General features: G+C 45.6%; 1 protein-coding gene across 1 annotated transcript in view; it reads right to left on the bottom strand.

Moving 5' to 3' along the window:
- Positions 1-22,074, bottom strand: part of LOC124545886 (brain-specific homeobox protein homolog) — a 116,478-nt gene that overhangs the window by 63,944 nt on the left and 30,460 nt on the right. Inside the window, exon 2 of the mRNA XM_047124846.1 lies at positions 669-798. Coding sequence (XP_046980802.1) covers positions 669-798 — 130 coding nt within the window. The remainder of the gene's footprint in view (positions 1-668; positions 799-22,074) is intronic.

The raw sequence follows: 22,074 nt of genomic DNA, 5'->3' as shown, positions 1-22,074 counted from the left end.
TGCGGATAAGATGCCTGTCATCTCGACTGTTAGTGATGCGAGGCCGTTGGGATCCAGCACGGCGTTCCATATTACCCTGCTGAACCCACCGATTCCATATTCTGCTGTCATTGGATCTCGACCAACGCGAGCAGCAATGTCGCGATATGATAAACCGCAATCGCGATTGTCTACGATCCGACCTTTATCAAAGTCGGAAACATGATGGTACGCATTTCTCCTCCCTACACGGGGCATCACAAAAACATTTCACCAGGCAACGCCGGTCAACTGATGTTTGTGTATGAGAAATCGGTTGGAAATTTTCCTCACGTCAGCACGTTGTAGGTGTCGCCACCGGCGCTAACCTTGTGTGAATGGTCTGAAAAGCTAATCATTTTCATATCGCAGCATCTTCTACCTGTCGGTTAAATTTCTCGTCTGTAGCACGTCATCTTTGTGGTGTAGCAATTTTAATGGCCAGTAGTGTATATTGGGGCTATAACGTAAAACCTTGTCACTTCGTTCGTGACATTTCTGACATGAGTGAAATCCCCTGGAACATGGAACTATTGATGATAGAGCGACTGGATCTCGTCAACACAGTTAAAAAGCTGCCTAACAGATATGTAATCTGCAGTGTAAATAATTCATTAGTGGCTGTGTGGATGTTGCGAGCCGCGGCTTACCTGGGGTGAGGAAGAAGGGCTCGGCCTTGTGCAGGTACGGGTGTGGGTGCAGGTAGGCTGCCGGCAGCAGAGGGTAGCCGGGATCCATCACGCCCGCGCCACGGCTCAGCGTCGGGCCCATGCTGCCCACCTGCGGCACCAAAACACCCAGCGTCACCAGGGCCCAATCTCCCAGTCTACGACACCACACCAGTCAGCTCCAGCTGGTCTAAGGCTGGCCCTGGACCACCAGTCTGCTACTGCAAACCATTCAGCTTCATCAGGCATAACACTGGGCGCACCCTTAGACGTGCAACACCAAATCACACGGCTCCAGTTGGCATAGTAGTTGGCCCATTTCATCAACCTGCATCACGACACCACTCAGCTCCAACTGACGTAATGTTTGGCTCCTAATGCCATCCTGCGACACCAAACCACTCAGATTCGTCAGCCGCTGCAACACCAGACCACTCACCTCCATCCAGCATAGCAAGCTGCCCATGTCAACAGTCTGCAACACCACGAAATTCACCTGTAAATGTAAAATGCTGGGGCTGTACTACAAAGCTGAAAATACGAACTACTCAGATTTGTCAGGCATAATGTTGGAGCCAAATTACCAACCTGTAATACAAAACCACGCAGCACTATCTGGTATAGCAATGGAACTCCTTACAGGCGTAACACTTAAGTCGTATTATGAACTGCAACGTCAAACCACACAGCTTCATCTGGTGTAGAAGAGAACACGTAATGGCAATCTACAGCACCGAAACACCTCGACTCCAATCGGCTTAGCATAATACGTTTCTTTTCGTCCCACCCAATGAGCTTCTGCGGCGTCTGGCGTTGTCCGACTAGCGGCCACGGCCAGAGCCCATCTACTCTACATCTACATGGTTACTCTACAATTCACATTTAAATGCCTGGCAGAGGGTTCATCGAACCATTTTCATACCACTTCTCTACCACTCCACTCTCGAATGGCGCGTGGGAAAAAGGAACACCTAAATCTTTCTGTTCGAGCTCTGATTTCTCTTATTTCATTATGATGATCATTTCTCCCTACGTAGGTGGGTGTAAACAAAATATTTTCGCAGTTGGAAGAGAAAGTTGGTGATTGAAATTTCGTAAATAGATCTCGCCGCAAAGAAAACCGCCTTTGTTTCAGTGACTGCCACGCCAACTCGCGTATCATATCAGTGACAGTATCACCCCTATTACGGCGCGATAACACGAAACGAACTGTCCTCCTTTGCACTTTATCGATGTCCTCCGTCAGTCCTACCTGGTAAAGATCCCACACCGCGCAGCAATAGTCCAGCAGAGGACGGACAAGTGTAATGTAGGCTGTCTCTTCAGTGGGTTTGTCGCATCTTCTAAGTGTTCTGCCAACAAAGTGCAGTCTTTGTTTTCTCCTTCCCGAGAATATTATCTATGTGGTCTTTCCAATTTAACTTGCTCGTAATTTTAATTCCTAGGTAATTAGTCGAATTGACAGTCCTTAGATTTGTGCGATTTATCGTATACCCAAAATTTATCGGCCAACTTTTAGTACCCATGTGGATGACCTCGCACTTTTCTTTGTTTAGTGTTCTTCGTATCCTGGGGTGTGCGAGACAAATCACATGATGAATTGTTCTGGAAGCTTACTCCGAAACATTTGTTGGTGGACCTGTATAATTTCTGTGCACTGCTAAAAATATACTATCAAGCCAAATAAGAATCGCCAGTCTCATTTTGAGTCACGAAACAGGTCTACAATAGTCAATTCTTCCATTTCACTAATCAATGCCCTGTAGTTATCCGACAACTTTCAAAAAATTCCCCAATCGAACCACTGGATAGGACAGCGAACACTGTACTCAGCAAGTTCACGATCAATAACAATATCCTACGATCGTCTCTGTAAGCAACAGGGTCACAGTTGAGCGACAAACAGGAGAAGGCGGTACACAACAATTCCATACTTGGTTCAAATGGCTCTGAGCACTATGGGACTCAACTGCTGAGGTCATTAGTCCCCTAGAACTTAGAACTAGTTAAACCTAACTAACCTAAGGACATCACAAACATCCATGCCCGAGGCAGGATTCGAACCTGCGACCGTAGCGGTCTTGCGGTTCCAGACTGCAGCGCCTTTAACCGCACGGCCACTTCGGCCGGCTAATTCCATACTTCAAATCTCCATTGGAGCAATACTCAATTTATTATCTTCCAATAAGCGCCGCCAAATCTGATTCGTTCATTAGAAAACACACCTCCAACTAATTTTTTGCTCAACACTCGGCTAGATGGCCTCTTATTACAGAGTCTGTATACGGTCGCTAATCACCAGCAACTAACTGCCTTGAAAACAGGCATTTGACTAAGCCAGTTCACATACCCGTCCACGGGATCGGCCTTCCCAAGTCTTTCTGAACTTCCCACACAGAGAGAACAGCTTTATTGATCGCTGACTACTAACTCCCAAAACACACACTGCCACACTACCTCCGCGGCAGAGAGCTCAAAACGTGTCTCCTACACTCCAAATGAGCTGTTGGTTGACTGATCGATTTCGCCCAATCCCTGTCTCTCCACGAAATTATTTTAAAATGCAGGTTGCTGTGTTGGCAGAAGAGCCAACACCGTGTTGCTAGAGGGGGCCGAAATGCACGCGTTTAATCACACGCAGACTGGCGTAAGGTCTGGAACAGGTCAGAGAGTTGTGTCTAATAAAAAAGGTACGTAGCTGGTAGAATACTTAACTTTAATCCATAATTGGTGTACATCGCTCTTGACGGTACATTAATAAGAAGCTCAATATAAACTAGTAATGGCGCCTTGCTAGGTCGTAGCAAATGACGTAGCTGAAGGCTATGCTAACTATCGTCTCGGCAAATGAGAGCGTATTTGTCAGTGTAGCATCGCTAGCAAAGTCGGCTGTACAACTGGGGCGAGTGCTAGGAAGTCTCTCTAGACCTGCCGTGTGGCGGCGCTCGGTCTGCAATCACTGACAGTGGCGACACGCGGGTCCGACGTATACTAATCGACCGCGGCCGATTTAAAGGCTACCACCAAGCAAGTGTGGTGTCTGGCGGTGACACCACGCAGGTGTTTGCGCCAATCTTGAAGGTTGTATCAGCGCTGTCATGGACGCTATAAAAATACATGGACGTCACATGCTGTGTGGTGAATACTTTCTTTAATTACTTGTTTCCTTTTATACATTATCATCAGATTAACCAAGGTTTGGGTGAACACGTCGTACATAGGTATGCAGCCATCAATGGGAAATACACGTCAAATTTGGTGTGAGGCGAAAACGGCCGGCCGGTGTGGCCGAGGGGTTCTAGGCGCTTCAGTCTGGAACAGCGCGAACTCTACGGTCGCAGGTTCGAATCCTGCCTCGGGCATGGCTGTGTGTGATGTCTTTAGGTTAGTTAGGTTTAAGCAGTTCTAAGTTCTAGGGGACTGATGACCTCAGATGTTAAGTCCCATAGTGCACAGAGCTATTTGAACCATTTTAGAGGCGAAAACGTAGTTTATCAAGTTACGTACCACGGAGAAATATGTTGAAAAGTGTCTCCGCTATCATCAGAAGTTTCTGGAAACGCCATGTCGTGGTACTAAAGCACATGCAAAAGTTTTGTGCACGTAAAATACTGCCACAGGTGTAAAATTAGTTTTGTGTTATCTCAATTTCACGTAAGTAAACAATCAAAATTTTACTGACTCTTAACATTCTTTTCATATGAGTCACATACTCTTCTGTGACAGGGGAAATAAGGGAACAAGCGTGAAAGTTTTCCTATCGGAGCACAAAAATTGCTAATATGCTCCTTTTTAAAAGACTCTGAGTGTCAAGTTGGGGTATTAGCCGCATCAGTAGCTTTAAAAATGTTCCCAGAAACTGTCATGCGCACATATTCGCGAATTTTTATGTTGAGAGAGAAGGAGAAGTGGCAGTGGGAAAGAAGCAGAAAGTAATAAACACTGGAAGTTAGCAGAGATTGGTTGTAGTACAGAAAAAAGTGAAGGAGATAATCGCAGAGTGAGAGAAAGGGGGCAGCGGAATATAGTTGACAGTGATAGAACAGCGCTAGGAAAAAAATAAAGGATATAATGCCAGTGGGAGAGGAATAAAGAGAAAGCGGAAATGGATGGGAGCCAGTGACAACGAGGTACAGACTCTATGACAATGACAGAGCGGAAGAGAGAGATAGTGACAATGAGAAGAGACAGAAGTTGTTGAAATGAATGAATGTGACATCAACAGTAAGAGAGAGGAAGAGGGAAACAGCGATAGTATTAGGGTAGAACGAAGGAGGCAGTGGCTGCGAGACAGGGGATGGCAACATTTAGAGAGACAAAGAGATTATGATAGCGAAATGGGCTGAATAAGTGAGCGAGATGCGAAAATGGGAGTGGATGGGTATGAGCGACTTGCAGAGTTTAATTAGCGGGTGTGAGGGAGTGACCGGGGAGCTTGTAGGAGTGAGAGGTGAGTTGCATGTTAAAAAGAGCGCGAGTATGTTTGAAAGCCAAAGATTTTAAAGGTGCTGAGGAAGGTAGAATGAGGCAGTTGGTACCCCACTTCTCCGACAGCCTTTTAAAATGGATTTTATTCGCGTTTTTTGTGCTCTGATACGGGAGTTTTTCCGCTGGTAAAACATTTCTACGACCTGTTCTGCAATGCTGTTCATCGTTCTACGACTATTATCGAGCGTGTTAATACATCATCCTCATAAATTAAGGAAAATGCTGATACATGGTGAAACAACGCTCTAGTGGGCGGTTTGCGGGTTTAAATCACCTCGGGGTACGACAATGCGGTGCATTTGACCTGCAGTCGTCGCACGGTGGCGCTGGCAGCAGTCCACATACGCAGAGGTGTGTTGGTGCATGTCAGAGTACGGTGCAGCGAGTAAGTGTGCAGACGTTTTCAGACGCGCTAATGGAGACTGTGTGTTGAAAATGGCTCAAAGAACACATATTGATGACGTTATGAGGGGTAGAATACTAGGGTGACTGGAGGTTTAACACAGCAGGTCGTAGCACGGGCCCTCCGTGTGCCGCAAAGTATGATCTCAAAATTATGGCAACGATTCCAGAAAACAGCAAACGTATCTATGCGCAACAGTACGGGACGTCCACAGCGTACAACACCACAAGAAGACCGATATCTCCCACGCCCGGGTTCCCGGGTTCGATTCCCGGCGGGGTCAGGGATTTTCTCTGCCTCGTGATGGCTGGGTGTTGTGTGCTGTCCTTAGGTTAGTTAGGTTTAAGTAGTTCTAAGTTCTAGGGGACTGATGACCATAGATGTTAAGTCCCATAGTACTCAGAGCCATTTGAACCATTTTTGAAGACCGATATCTCAGCATCAGTGCTCGCAGACGGCCACGGAGTACTGCAGGTAGCCTTGCTCGGAACCTTACCGCAGCCACTGAACAGTTGTCTCCAGACACACAGTCCACAGACGACTGAACAGACATGGTATATTCGCCCGGAGACCTGCAAGGTGCATTCCACTGACCACTGGTCACAGGAGAGCCCATAAAGCCTGGTGTCAAGAACGCAGTACATGGTCATTGGAACAATGGTCCTAGGTTATGTTCACGGACGAGTCCAGGTATAGTCTGAACAGTGATTCTAGCCGGGTTTTCATCTGGCGTGAACCAGGAACCAGATACCAACCCCTTTATGCCCTTGAAAGGGACCTGTTTGGAGGTCGTACTTTGAATGTGTGGGGTGGGATTGTGATTGGTGTACGTACACCTCTGTATGTCTTTGACAGAGGAACTGTAACAGGTCAAGAGTATCGGGACGTCATTTTGCACCAGTATGTTCGCCTTTTCAGGGGTGCAGTGGGTTCCACCTTCCTCCTGATGGATGATAACGCACGGCGCCACCGAGCTGCCATCGTGGAGTATCGGGCGAATGGAGTGGCCTGCCTGTTCTCCAGACCTAAACCCCATCGAGCACGTCTGGGATGCTCTCGGTCGAAGCATCACTGCACGTCTTCAAACCCCTAGGACACTTCAGGAGCTCCGACAGGCACTGGTGCAAGAATGGGAGGGTATACCCCAGCAGCTGCTCGACCACCTGATCCAGAGTATGCCAACCCGTTGTGTGGCCTGTGTACGTGTGCTTGGTGATCATATCCCATATTGATTCGGGGTACATGCACAGGAAACAGTTGCGTTTTGTAGCACATGTGTTTCGGGACGGTTTTCTCAACTTATCACCAATACCGTGGACTTGGAGATTGTGTCGTTAGCGCCAGTTTTGTGTAGTCCCACGTTGTGTGGCACCACATTCGGCAGTTATCTTTAATTTATGAGCATGTGTGTACAACTTCGTGACTGGATCCTTTACTCGGCGCGAGACAGTTACGGAGATGCTCAACAAACTTCAGTGGCATATGCTACAAGAGATGCGCTGTGTATCATCGAGAGGCTGACTATTACAATTTCGAGAAGATATGTACGTTCGGCCAAGAATCAGTCGATATATTATTTCCTCCGAAATTCGTCTTGTGAAATTATCACGAGAAAATCAGAGAAATTAGACGCCATACGGAGCTTTACCGATAAACAATCTTCTCGTGCTGCATCCATGAGTAGATGAGGGAAGGGGAATCAGATAGCGGTACAAGAAATACTGCCCGCCACAACCGTAATATGGCGTGCGGGGTACAGAAGTATTTAAAAAAAATAAAAAAAAAGAAAGAAAAGAAAAGAAAAGAAAAGAAAGGACCTCGAAGGCGCACCTTTTCTGTTGCTGCAGCATTATCGAGGACGCAGCAGTGGCGGAACAGAGGCTGTCAATTTATAACCCTCAGTAATTTTGATTCACGCTGCACCAAAAGTTCGCGTTAATTTTAGTATTAGTGGGGACATACGACTCGTACTATCCTGCAACACTGGACCACGCAGCTTCAGGCTGCTGCAGGCGAATATTGATTACATCAGACAGGTCGTCTTCTTTTCGTGCTGCAATGAGCTCATTGTGCCAAATTACTACGAGGGCATGCTGAAAGATAATGCCTCCGAACTTTTTATTCTGTTCTCAGTATCAGTTGAGTTATTACATGTCACGCATCTTGCTCGGCCGACTTTTCCGCTTTCCTGACGCAGGCTGCAGCCCTCTGCCTCTAGATGGCTCCTCTCTCCTTCAGCTGTCATCGGTCATCCTCCACACAGTCCCGACTTGGCCCCATCCGATTTTCATCCGTTTCCAAAACCCAACACCGTCGAGAACTTCACTTTGATAGTGATGAAGCCTTGCAAACATGTGTATGAGGTTGTGGCTCCGTCAACAAGGTCAAACGTTCTACATTGCGATGCCAACAAACTGGTCTCTCGTTGGGAGAAATGTGTTCGTCGCTAGGGTGGCTATGTTGAGAAATAAATATGTAGACATGAAGGATAGAAATGTAGAATATTAATAAAGTTAATAACTGTATGAGAATTCACATAAAATATTCGGAGACATTAGTTTTCAGCATGCACTCATATACTGAATGCTACATGCTTGTTTGGTGAAGAAGTGAGCCCATATTGCATCATGAAAGAGATCTTCGTCTTCTGGCATACTGACTATCAGATTCTGCCAACCAGTTACAAGGGATATTCGGAAAGTAAGGAAGAATAGGTCGCGGAATGGAAACCACAGTGAAAGTCAAAACTGTTTTATTTGCAACAGTTAGCTACAACTTCCAGCTACTTATCTCCATAGTCGCCGATGCGACTTAGACGTTTGTCGTAGCGTTGTACCAATTGTCCGCCAATTCTCTACGCTGGTCTACAGCTCGTTGTCGCTGCCAAAATGTTGTCTTCATATCCAGCGGTTCATGTGAGCAGAGATGAAACTCTGAGGGGGGGGGGGGGGAGACAATTAAGGGCTGTATTCTGGGTAATCAAACACTTCCAATTGAAAACGATGCAGGAGCATCTTCATTGCCCCTGCAGAATGCGGCTGAGAATTGTCTTGAAGAAGAAAACGTATGACAGTTAGGTAATGATGGCCGTATAGCTTCAGGCGAAATTTCTCACCAGCCCCTCGTACTTGGCGGGAGGCACTATGGTTCTAGGTATCTTTATGTGCTCCCTGTGTGCGCTCGGAACCAAAATGAACTGACGTAACGCGATCGACGGGCATACTAGAGACACTGCCCAACACCCCTGTGCAAAACTTCATCGGATTTTCACTGTGGTTTCCATTTCGCGACCGATTGTTCCTTACTTTCCGAATAAACCTTGTACATCAAACATCTCAGCTTCATTTGACACAGAAGTGATTCCATGCTGCCAACATGGAACACAGAACAGTTATACTTTATTTGGTGTAGTACTAAGTAAATAGCACCAACCTTCAAGCCCAAATGACGCTGTTTCACGTGGCGTGGCTGAGGGTGCCAAACAAGTCTATTGCTTGTAATAAATTTTTGGCAAAATCAAATGACAATACTTTGGACAAACGTAACTCACAGCCTCACAAATAAAAACAGAATAATTTTGTATGAAACTGGAAGTGTTCTCCCATGCTTCTACATACTGGGAGTCTGATGTAATGTTAGTGGTGCGTGCAAGAAAGCGATCGTGCTGAGCATATAATACTCATAATAATTTGGCCTGGCTCAAAGGCCAGGTGCAAGTCTTTCAAATGAACGCCACTTGGCGTGTCCCTACCCAATCCCAGGTATCCAACTGGGAAAACATGACCTACAGTTTAATGGAACTCGAATGATGTGTCGCTTCTGGCGATCTCCAGATCACAGAAAAGTGAATGCCAGGTTAAAGGCAGACTGGAAAATCAGTGGTTCTACCCTGCATGCTTTCGATTTCCATACAGGTGCCTACCCACCGTTTACACTTTTTTCCATTTTTTCTTTTTTTATTTAAACAGCCTCGATGACTGACGAGTCACATTTAAATTAGACTAATCGTGTACCATCGCAAACAGTGCCACCAACTGCAGGAGCGTGACATATTGATGACCTACGCTAATCAGTCACAAGATGTCCATGGGCTGTTTTGGCCACTACAGTTAATCGCTCCTGCCGAAGCCGGTGGTGGTGACTGTTTTTTTACCTTTATTGCATTTTGATTCCCCCCCCCCAGAGAGGAGCGGGGTGGGCTGGCAGCAGTGTAATATGCTGCTCTACAGCCAACAGAAAAGTTAAAAAACATGATGAGAAAATAAGCAAACAACTAAAAAGGCTATAAAACAGTAACATTATAAAAAACTGTAAAATAGGGGAAAGTTGTGGAGTTTAAAATATAAAAACACTGCAGTGATGATGCGGATGAAGACACACAATAAGCAGACAGGTACAGTCTGGGCGGCAGTCTGGTGTCTGTTTGCACGAGAAAAAAACACAACTAGCGACAGTATGGTGGCTGTTCGCAACACTGACAGGGGACACACAACACTGAACACTCACTTAAAACAACACTATACAGGTGACACTGCGGTAGTGGGGGGGGGGGGGACCCAGACCAATGAGGGGAAAAAGGGGGAAGGAGAGGAAAAGGAAAAAAGGGGAGCCGATGGAGGGAAGGGACATTGAAAAGGGGGGGCAGGGCAGATGCAAAAAGGAGTGGGAAAGGCAGTGGAGGGGAGAGCAAAAAGGAATCAGGGGAGAGAAGGGAGGCAGAGAGAGGGTAAGCAGGGAAAAATCAGAATGGGTGGGGGAAGAAGAGGGAGCCTGGGAAAAGGACAGAGGAAGGGATGGGGAGGTGAGGATCAGAGTTGATAGGAGGGATAAATGAAGGGAGGGAGGGCATCATCCGGGAGGGGGAGTCGACGGAAGCCACCTTGGGGAAGGAGATGGTGTTGAGGTGAAGGGTAGGGGGGGACACAACAGTGAAGGTGTGGCAGAGGGTGGGGGTTGGAGAGGAGAGGAGCAACGAGGGGATGAGGGGATCAAGGCGGCGGGAGGTGTAGAGGATGCGGATATGTTCGAGGAATAGGAGCAGATGGGGGAAAGGATGAGGTCATAGAGGATCCATGTGGGGGACAGGAGGCGTATACAGAAGGTGAGGCAGATTGCATGGTGATGAGGATCTTCAGGGACTTATAGAATTAGGTGGGGAGGGGGGGTGGTGGAAGGAGGGCGGATATCCAGGCGGGACTGGCATAACAGAGGATGGGACGGATTAAGGATTTGTAGGTGTGGAGGATGGTAGAGGGGTTCAACCCCCATTTCCGGCCAGAGAGGAGTTTGAGGAGTCGGAGGCAGTTGTGGCTTTGGCTTGGATAGAGCGGAGATGAGGGAGTGGTGACTGTCAGGAGCCTGGGGCTTTATACAGATCTTACGTGCAAGAAAAACGGAGAATGTTTTATACTAGGCCGTCGTTACGAGGAACTTAGTTTTCATGACGCCTGGAAGTTCGATATTGTTGTACCCCGTAGTCCGCTGGCTACTTCCGGCACACCGGTTGTAACCGGTGGGTGGCCTGCTTCTGAACCGCTGACGCTTCTTCCACAGAGACCTTTTACGAGTACCGCCAGCATATCTCATGCAAACAAACGTGAGCACCGCAGACACGAAGAGCAGTAGACACAATGCAGCATCAGGCGTGTTGCCATCGAGTCGGGCGGAGTGCGCCAGTAGAAAACACTCTGGGAGAACACATTCGAAATGGAAAATTCCATCTGTACAAAGCATGTTAAAGGGCAAATTTCTTCATAGCCAAGCACAGGAATCGTTGCAAATGTCTACCACTTCATGAAAGAGAAGCTCTGCTAGGTGCTCCATTGAAACTAAAATTTACATTTCCGTTCGCTGAATCATGAGAGAATTGGGAAGAGTGCATGCAGAACAGGTGAATCCACAACATTTTCAACGCACGCAAAATTCTTCGCGCTCTAGGATTTATGTGGAACAATATGGCAGATAACCGAGAAGTTCTCCAGGAACAATGTAATATAAGGACAAAACGAATTGCTTACTTAAAAAGTATCCGAGAATACAGACGGCAGCCCGCATCTCGTGGTCGTGCGGTAGCGTTCTCGCTTCCCACGCCCGGGTTCCCGGGTTCGATTCCCGGCGGGGTCAGGGATTTTCTCTGCCTCGTGATGGCTGGGTGTTGTGTGCTGTCCTTAGGTTAGTTAGGTTTAAGTAGTTCTAAGTTCTAGGGGACTTATGACCACAGTAGTTGAGTCCCATAGTGCTCAGAGCCATTTTACAGACGGCAGTGCATCCTATTGTCTATATGGACGAGAGATATGGTCGCACTTGCCACACAGCATCGTACAGATGTAGTGACAATTCACTACAAGATCTGTCGAAACCTGCTTCAAAAGGAAGTTCAAGTATCATTATCTGTGATGGCGGGCGAAACGCCTTTGCAGCGAAGTCAGAAAATGGGTGATTATCACGACGACTATGGAAACTAGCTGAAGGAGAGATTATTACCTAATCTACTACCTCATGCTGTCCTTGCTAAAGATAACGTCCCTTACCACAATAAGCGACGGACTCGAGCTCCAACATCAAAATCCACGAGGAGAGAAAAGATCTCCTAGTTAATAGAAAAGTGAATTTCCTGCCATAAGGACATACTGAGAACCCATTTTTACTCACTGATCAAAAGGCCACTTATACACTACTGGCCATTAAAATTGCTTCACCACGAAGATGAAGTGCTACAGACGTGAAATTTAACCGACAGGAAGAAGATGCTGTGATACGCAAATGATTAGCTTTTCAGAGCATTCACACAAGGTTGACGCCGGTGGCGACACCTACAACGTGCTGACATCAGAAAAGTTTCCAACCGATTTGTCATACACAAACAGCAGTTGACCGGCGTTGCCTGGTGAAACGTTGTTGTGATGCCTCGTGTAAGGAGGGGAAATGCGTACCATCACGTTCCCGACATTGATAAAGGTCGGACTGTAGCCAATCGTGATTGCGGTTTATCGTATAGCGACGCTGCTGCTCGCGTTGGTCGAGATCCAATAACTGTTAGCAGAATATGGAATCGGTGGGTTCAGGAGGATAATACGGAACGCCGTGCTGGATCCCAGCGGCCTCGTATCACTAGCAGTCGAGATGACAGGCATCTTATCCGCATGGCTGTAGCGCAGCCACGTCTCGATCCCTGAGTCAACAGATAGGGGACATTTGCAAGGCAACAACCATCTGCACGAACAGTTCGACGACGTTTGCAGCAGCATGGACTATCAGCTCGGAGACCATGGCCGCGGTTACCCTTGACGCTGCATCACAGACGGGGGACGCCTGCGATGGTGAACTCAACGACGAACCTGGGTGCACGAATGGCAAAACGTCATTTTTCGGATGAGTCTAGGTTCTGTTTCGAGCGTCATGATGGTCCCATCAGTGTTTGGCAACATCGCGGTGAACGCGCATTGGAAGCGTGTATTCGTCACCGCCATACTGGCGTATCGCCCGGCGTGATGGTATGAGTGCCATTGGCTACACGTCTCGGTCACCTCTTGTTCGCAGTGACGGCACTGTGAACAGTGTACGTTACATTTCAGATGTGTTACGACCCGTGGCTCTACCCTTCATTCGATCCCTGGGAACCCCTACATTTCAGCAGTATAATGCACGACCGCATGTTGCAAGTCCTGTACGGGCCTTTCTGGATACAGAAAATGTTCGACTGCTGCCCTGGCCAGCACATTCTCCAGATCTCTCACCAATTGAAAACGTCTGGTCAATGGTGGCCGAGCAACTGGATCGTCACAATACGCCAGTCACTACTCTTGATGAACTGTGGTATCGTGTTGAAGCTGCATGGGCAGCTGTACCTGTACACGCCATCCAAGCTTTGTTTGACTCAATGCCCAGGCATATGATAGCCGTTATTACGGCCAGAGGTGGTTGTTCTGGGGACTGACTTCTCAGAATCTATGCACCCAAATTGCGTGAAAATGTAATCACATGTCAGTTCTAGTATAATATATTTGTCCAATGAATACCCGTTTATCATCGGCATTTCTTCTTGGTGTAGCAATTTTAATGGCCAGTAGTGTAGATGAGCTTTGATATTTGCCTCGGTCATGGATGTGTATGATATCCTTAGTTTAGTTAGGTTTAAGTAGTTCTAGGGTACTGAAGACCTCAGATGTTAAGTCCCATAGCGATCTGAGGCAGAGTACCTCCTCATTAGTTACGTGATCTACACATCTAATCTTTAGCATTCTTTCATAGCATCACGTTTCGAAAGCCTCTATTCTCTTCTTGTCTAAACTAGTTATCGTCCATGTTTCATTTCCATATATAGCTGCTCTCCATACAAATACTTTCAGAATGGACTTCTTGACACTTAAATCTGTACGCGATGTTAACAAATTTCTCTTCTTCTTTCTTTGTCATCGCCAACCTACATTTTATATCCTCTCTACTTCGACCATCCTCAGTTATTTTGCTGCCCATTTCATTCAGCTGTTCTTCCAAGTCCTCTGCTATCTCCGACGGAATTACTGTATATGCACAGTAAGTACCGGGGTGTACTGAAAACTAATGCCTCATAATTTTTTACGTGAAAATTCTCACAGGGTTTTAAATAAAACAAACGTTATTAACATACTACATCGTTATTCCTCATGTCTACGTATCTGCGGCCCTCTACCGCTAGAGAGCTCCGAATTGTAGCTTGTAACATGGCGGAATGTAACATGTCAGGGCGTGAGACACCTTCAGAAAACTGAAAGCACGAATTCGAATAGTTCATCCACACATGGCGCATCCTCTCCTACAGCATAAGAATGCCAGACCAGCTACCATCGCTGCGGAATCTGCAACAATCCGACGCCTTGCGTTCTCTGCCGCGCTTGTCAGGGGCGCCTTGTCCCCGTCGGAGGTTCGAGAGCTCCCTCGGGCATGGGTATGTGTGTTGTCATTAGCGTAAGTTAGTCTCAGTTAGATTAAGTAGTGTGTAAGCTTAGGAACCGATGACCTCAGCAGTTTACCACAAATTTTGCGTTCTCTGTCTTAGATCATCCTCTGTACGGTCCCTACTTGGCCACATCGGATTTTCATCTGTTTCCAAAACTTAAAAACACCTGTGGTAGTGATAAAGTGGTGCAAGCGAAGGCGATGTTGTGGCTCCGTCAACAAAGTCAAACATTCTGTAGGCAACGGCATCAACAAACTGGTCTCTCGTTGGGAGAAATCTCTTCGTCACCAGAGTGAATATGTTGAGGAATGACTATATAGATATGAATAACAAAGATGTCGAATGTTAATAACGCTTGTTTAATTTTAAAAAAAAAAATTATTCAAATGGCTCTGAGCACTTTGGGACTTAACTGCTGAGGTCATCAGTCCCCTAGAACTTAGAACCCAACTAACCTAAGGACAACACACACATCCATGCCCGAGGCAGGATTCGAATCTGCGACCGTAGCGGTCGCGCGGTTCCAGACTGTAGCGCCTAGAACCGCTCGGCCACTCCGGCCGCCCTGTTTAATTTAAAAAGCTTGAAGGTTTCACATAAAAAATTCATAGGCATTACTTTTTAACACGCCCTCGCATGTCTGCCAGGTGCTAGTAGGTAATTCAGTCTTTTATGTATATAATGAATATTTCGCGCTTTGTATATCTGCAACTCCTTCCATCCGTAGTCCATGTATGTTCACAACGTATGAGCACATCTGTAGCTTGCAATGACCACTTACTTCCATTACCCCTGCTTGTAAATATTTTGTTCTGTTTAATTCATCTCCAATCAAAGAGTATGATATGATACTCTCTGAATTTTCGTCCAGTTTTGTTTACTGTAACCTAATGCACATAAATACTACGTGCATGTTTGTGTAAGCTGAATGAAAGTCATATTATCGAAATGAATTTATCATGGATATCACTACGCAGTTCCATGTAAGTATTCTAAAACATAATGACCTTTCCGTTGCGTACATATTCCATTAACTTATGCCGAAATATTCGTTATTTTCGCAAGCAATACGACCTGAGCGCCTTGCTGCAAGTGGTCCAGGTGATAATGTACCCGTAACAACTACAGCTGCTGATGAGCCCGCAGTACCTCGAAGACTAGTTAATTCTGCAATTGCCAGCCGGAGTGGCCGAGCGGTTCTAGGCGCTACAGTCGGGAGCCGCGCGACCGCTACAGTCGCAGGTTCGAATCCTACCTCGGGCATGGATGTGTGTGACGTCCTTAGGTTGGTTAGGTTTAAGTAGTTCTAAGTTCTAGGGGACTGATGACCTCAGAAGTTAAGTCCCATAGTGCTCAGAGCCATTTGAACCATTTTTTGAATTCTGCAATTAAACATACAAAATTCAAAAAGGGAAACGGTTGCTATGTAAGGGGTGTGTCAGAACTCTCCATTTCATTGAAAACAATATAATCTTAACGCTATTCTTTGCTTGTGTAAGCACTCAGATATCGATAGTAACAATCTGAGGGCGACACGTGGGAGCGCGATTCTAAGAATTGTTGTGAGACGGGGTCTGTCTGCGTGAGTGAAAGTAGTAGAGTCGGTCGAGAGCTCGGAGACAGAAGCCGCGTCACGCTGCCCTCACGTCTTTGATGGCAGATCTTACCACACCCAAGACCTGATTTCATTTTATATAGCCAGGAGAGATTTAGATAGCTTAACTACGGTTGGAGATGGAATTCAAGGTAAAATTCGCAAGCATAGCGCAAAAGCAATTGCAGGGTTAGGCTCGTGATTGTTAGTCCGAGTTTGCAATAATCCCATGTTTTGCGTCTCAGTTAAAAAAGCCTCCTTATGCTCCAGATAACAATAATTATTCTCCACATCTAAATCATAAATATGCCGTGGTTATTAAATGTTGATGTAACTTTGAAATTGAAATATTTTTTTAATCTGGCACTCAGTCATTATTGATACCGATGTCATTGTAAGTGTCATTGTTTATTGTTGGTTACGGGTTTTGATGATTCAGAAGTTTTTGAATAGACTTAATCTATGAAATCCCTTCTCACAAGTTATTTAGTACTTAACAGGACCCAAGCGAACTCCGTTTTATTAAATTCATTCTTAGTAACAATAAGCTTTAGCCACTGCTGCTGTATGCTGCTGCGAATTGCTGTGGCTGTTAAATGTTAAAGTAACTTTTCAATTGAAATAATTTAGTAATCTGGCACTCAGCCATTATTAATACGTATAAGGTCATTGTCAGGCCTGTCACCATTATTAATACTTGTCAAACTATTATTGGTCATGATGATTTCCGAAGTTTTTAAATAGACTTAATTTATGAAATCCCTTCTTACAAGTTATTTAGTAGTTAACAAGACCCAAGCAAGCCGGTCGGGGTGGCCGAGCGGTTCTAAGCGCTACAGTCTGGAACCGCGCGACTGCTACGGTCGCAGGTTCGAATCCTGCCTCGAGCATGGATGTGTGTGATGTCCTTAGGTTAATTAGGTTCAAGTGGTTCTAAGTTCTAGGGGACTGATGACCTCAGAAGTTACGTCCCATTGTACTCACAGCTATTTGAACCTATTTGACCCAAGCAAACGACTTTTTATTAAATTTGTTCTTAGTATCAATAAGCTTTTTGCCGCTGCTGCTGCTTGCTGCAGCGAATTGCTGTAAACCACATGGAAAAAGGCAGTCATCTAAAGATGTGAGTGTAAAAGTTAGGGCCAAAACAGAGACACTGACACACCACAACATGTCATGTACTCCAATCCAGTAAATTCTTTTGCACAAGCCGGATTCTGTATCACTTGTAAATTATTATTCATAAACGCAGTCCTATAGCTTAGGTATTCATTGTTACAGGTTAATTTGTTCCTGTAGTTCTTCATATTCAAATACGCAGTCAGATAGCTTATGCAAATGTTAGTTTTAAGTTTTTCATATAATGATCTGTTAAGGGCTTAAAGGACAGTGAAACTGACACTCATACATCACGCACACAGTGTTATACAGATTAGATTCCGTTTACTAATAGCTCAGGTTGCTTATCGAGTCTATTTTCACAAACGAACATAGGCATATTTGTTGTAGCTACGTTACGTATTGGTTGCATATACGTTACAGCTATCAAGCCTATACAAACACCCAATAATTTTTTTCTGTTACTGTTCCGACCTTTTTATATTCTTTGCGAAGTTGTAAGCGTAGCGAGCATTGCCTAATGATTATGGGTTTGGAGGCTGGATGGAGTTGGGTTGGGTTCTTTGCAGGAAGAGACCAAATTGCGAGGTCATCGGTCTCATCCAATTAGGGATGGACGGGGGAGAAAGTCGGCCGTGACATTTCAAAGGAACCATCCTGGCATTTGCCTGGAGCGATTTAGGGAACTCACGGAAAACCTAAATCAGAATGGCCGGACGCGTGATTGAACCGTCGTCCTCCCAAATGTGAGTTCAGTGTGCTAGCCACTGCGCCACCTAGCTCGGTGATTATGAAGGAGAATAATTCATCTATAAGCCCAATTAGTATAGAGACTTTGGGGTAGTTCTGTTTGAAGATTATTTATACTTCTAAATTAAAACCAGGAGGTCGCAAGCTTTCTGCATTCCGGCAGCGCTTTGAAGACAGCGAATCCGTGCCATTGCAGTTTGATTTCCGGGAACAGTGTGGCTTTCATCGAACAGAAATTATAGAGCGATGTTGCCTTTGCTTACCAGCAGCATGTACCACAGAAACACTTGAGCTCAAATAGTAGCGGATTTAATACTAAATCCGTTGAGAGAAGGATATAATGGTCAGAAATGAATATTTATTTTTTGCCTGCATAAACAGCTCTCGGCACACAGTAACAAGTTAAGCAACTGACCAACACCAGGATCAAAGCATGGATTAAAACAGTGCATAAAACTTCGTCGCTCTGTCCAAAACATCCCTGAGGTATGGTGTAATCTGAGCCACATGGTTAGACTCAACCAATTCCTGTCATTTTCTATTTGATATTCACACATCAAAGACTTTACGTAAAATTTACGGAGGAGGAAATCCGTTGGAGTTAGGTCGAACGATCGCGTTGGCCATGAGAAAGATCCTGTCCTTCTACGCCAAAGAGTAAGGTACCTCACAGGCATCAGTATCGAAGTGAAATGGTGTACTGTCATGTTGAAACTACAGCAGTTATAGTCGCTAACTGCTGAACCAGCACATCTAGAACAAACGACAGGTAACGTGCGCCATTCAAACGCACTGGCAGCAGACATGACTCTTAGGGCTTTCTGGGAGATTAAAACTGTGTACCGGATCATAACATGAACATTGGCGCTTTGCCTATCGTGAGCAAGTGTTCTAACGACTGAGCTACGCAGGTAACTCTAGATCTGTCCCCTCAGTTTTATTTTAGTAATACCTCACACCATACATGCAATGAACAGTTTCGTTGAGAAAATAAGTCTCATTTGTAGGCTTCCAATCCTTCAAGAGCTTTGTCAGTACCTCTCACAACAGCAATTGTTAACCATGCATTACCACTAACTACTTCTGTTGTAGTACAAGAAAATTGAATCTTGCAACCAACAAAAGTAATAGGTCCTTGCAATAACTCCTGTTGACCAGTCTCATTTGGTGTAATTGAAAATGTATCCACTGTCTTGTACACTGGAAGTGTGCTCCTCCTCCTGTATCTTCTACGACGGTACGGCATGGCTGTGTGCTTCGTGCGGCTGCCTCGAGTCGAATGAGCCTGCAGCTGCCTCAGAACAGGATGCGAACTTCCTGCCCCCACTCGCGCGCACAGAGCCAGCGCGCCTTATCAGTGTTGCGCAATCTTGATTTTCCAGCAACACGGTGCTAGTAATACTAGGGCCCGTGTTGCCCGACAGCCTCGCTCAGCGGCTAAGTCCGCTTCACGGTCACACGCCTTACACAGCGGCATAAGGCATATTCACACAGCCATGACGTCACGCTGCCTGCGTGGTTTTCTTGGAAGCCGCCTCGAGTGCTATCTTCAGGGACTTCATGATATCTGTCCTGTTCCTCTTGGCAACCACGACTTTCTTATTTTCTTCTCACTAATATGCTACCGGCTTACCTACGAGTCGAGAGCCAAGTCACGAGGGGGCGTTAGCGACCTCGGCCACGGAGGGTGGTTTCCATGGGATGCCTCGGACCGTATACACTGATGAGCCAAAGTATTCTGACCAGCTGCTTAATAGCGTGTTGCTCCATCTTTGGAAAGTAATGCAGCAATACTGCATGGTATGCAGTTGTTGGGACTGCGTGGTACGCGTTCGACAAGTTGTTGGGACTGTGTGGTACAGGTTCGACAAGTTGTTGGGACTGCGTGGTACAGGTTCGACAAGTTGTTGGGACTGCGTGGTACACGTTCGACAAGTTGTTGGGACTGCGTGGTACAGATTCGACAAGTTGTTGGGACTGCGTGGTACACGTTCGACAAGTTGTTGGAACTGCATGGTACAGATTCGACAAGTTTTTGGGACTGCATGGTACGCGTTCGACAAGTTGTTGGGACTGTGTGGTACAGGTTCGACAAGTTGTTGGGACTGCGTGGTACAGGTTCGACAAGTTGTTGGGACTGCGTGGTACACGTTCGACAAGTTGTTGGGACTGCGTAATACAGGTTCGACAAGTTGTTGGGACTGTGTGGTACAGGTTCGACAAGTTGTTGGTAGGTGTTGGCAAATAGCTACATGGCACCAAATGTCTATGCAATTCCCTGAAATTACGGGCCGGTGGTTTATAGGGATGGAGCTCGCACCCGATAATATCCCACATGTATTTAAGCGGGTTCAAATTGGTAGAAATTTGCGGCCAAGACACCGACGTGAACTGACTAGCATGATCCTTACATACTATGAACTTGTGACCAGGACAGTTATCCTAATGGAAGATGCCTCCACCGTCGCGGAAGACGTGTAACACGAATCGATGCAGATGGTCCGCAGTAATGTTCAAGTAGTCGACGGCTGTCCCGGTACTTTCAATTTCTACCACAGATACAGTGGAATCCTAAATGAAAGTCTCCCACAGCTCTGTACTAGCCCTACCGGCCAGAGTTCGTGACGTGGTGCACGTGTAACAATAAATGTGCTTCATCCGACCAGGCGAGACGTTGTAAGGTGTCAGGCAAATCCAACACCTTCCATGAAAACCCTGACATGATAGCAAATCCGGCAATATGTCAGATAGCTCCAAATAAATCCTGACATTAAATTAACCAAAGTAATACGATCAACGAGTGAGCAAATGGAATATCACAGACGAACACAAGAATGCCTAAATGCATGTCATACCTCCAAACCGTGAAACAGACGCAGTTCTGAGGGGAGAAACGAGAAGCCGAGAGCAGAGTCATGTAAGCTAGAAGGCCCTACGATAAGGGACGGACACCCACATAGCCGGCCGACCGCCAAGACCACCCCCCAGCCTATGTTAAAAGATAGAGCCCTCCGAAGAACAGTATAGATCTTATGATAACACTAAAAGGGCCACACCAGCTGCAAGTCTTAGCGTGAGACTATACGCGTCTCTGTTACGTTGCAAACTTTAAAAACATTGCCCCACCACGAAAAGTATAATGTTTCTCATTGGATAGACAGAATTTTTGTAGGCGGAGCTTAAGGTTAACATTGAGACCCTGATTGGTCAGTTGAAAACACAGCTAGATATCTTTTTCTTAAACCAATTTCGGGAAATTCACTGACTAACCACCGACAAGGTAATGAACGCACGCGATCCCGCATAAGAGCGCATAAGGCTTCACTCAGAACTGCAGAATTCTCATCTGTTATATCCCCTTTTTACGTAATACTAGTGTCGATCGTCAATTAAACTTCGTGGTATTCACATATGCTACTAGAAGTTAAAATCTCAAACGCGATGATTTTTCTGTTATATAATTATTGAGAAGCCACATCAGCCACTGTAATTTACGACAAGTTAAATAAGTAATTAAAGATAATTGAGGGTCACTGTAGACCATTTTAATAGTTTTCTCTTTTATGAAACTTAACTTAAACCTAGATTATAGATGTGATGTGGCATAGGTCATCCTCCGATCCATTATAGAACTTGGAAACCCATTCAGGGAGTATTCGTTCACATTTTTGTTGAACACAGTTGGTTTTTATCATCATGTATTAAAATGTTTCCTTTTATCAATAGTGCAATTTATAAACAATGTTTTGTGAGTAGAATAAAAATTCCAATGGTAAACTTAACTGCTTTTTCGACGTTATTTTACCAGCTAACTAAAAATAGGAAAGCCTTGAACCCCTTCCACTAAATTTAGTTAGTATTAAGATTATTTTACAGCGAGTGCAGTGGAGCTGACGCTGAAATCATTAAGTATTTGATTATATCATCGCTAGTCTCACTGAACTCTTCTGAACTCTACATGTCATGTGTGGTCTGGCGTCTCCTTACCAGCAACAGGTCCCAGGTTCAAACTAGTCAATTCCCTAAAAAACACGCTCAGAGCGTCGTTGCGTGAAAGTGGTAGGGAGACACGACTTAGAACAAACAGACACCACGC

The sequence above is a fragment of the Schistocerca americana genome, chromosome 8 (genome assembly GCF_021461395.2).
Source record: "Schistocerca americana isolate TAMUIC-IGC-003095 chromosome 8, iqSchAmer2.1, whole genome shotgun sequence".
Lineage (NCBI taxonomy): Eukaryota > Metazoa > Arthropoda > Insecta > Orthoptera > Acrididae > Schistocerca > Schistocerca americana.
The sequence above is the reverse complement of the archived record's forward strand: the minus strand, read 5'-3'. Positions and strand labels throughout refer to the sequence as shown.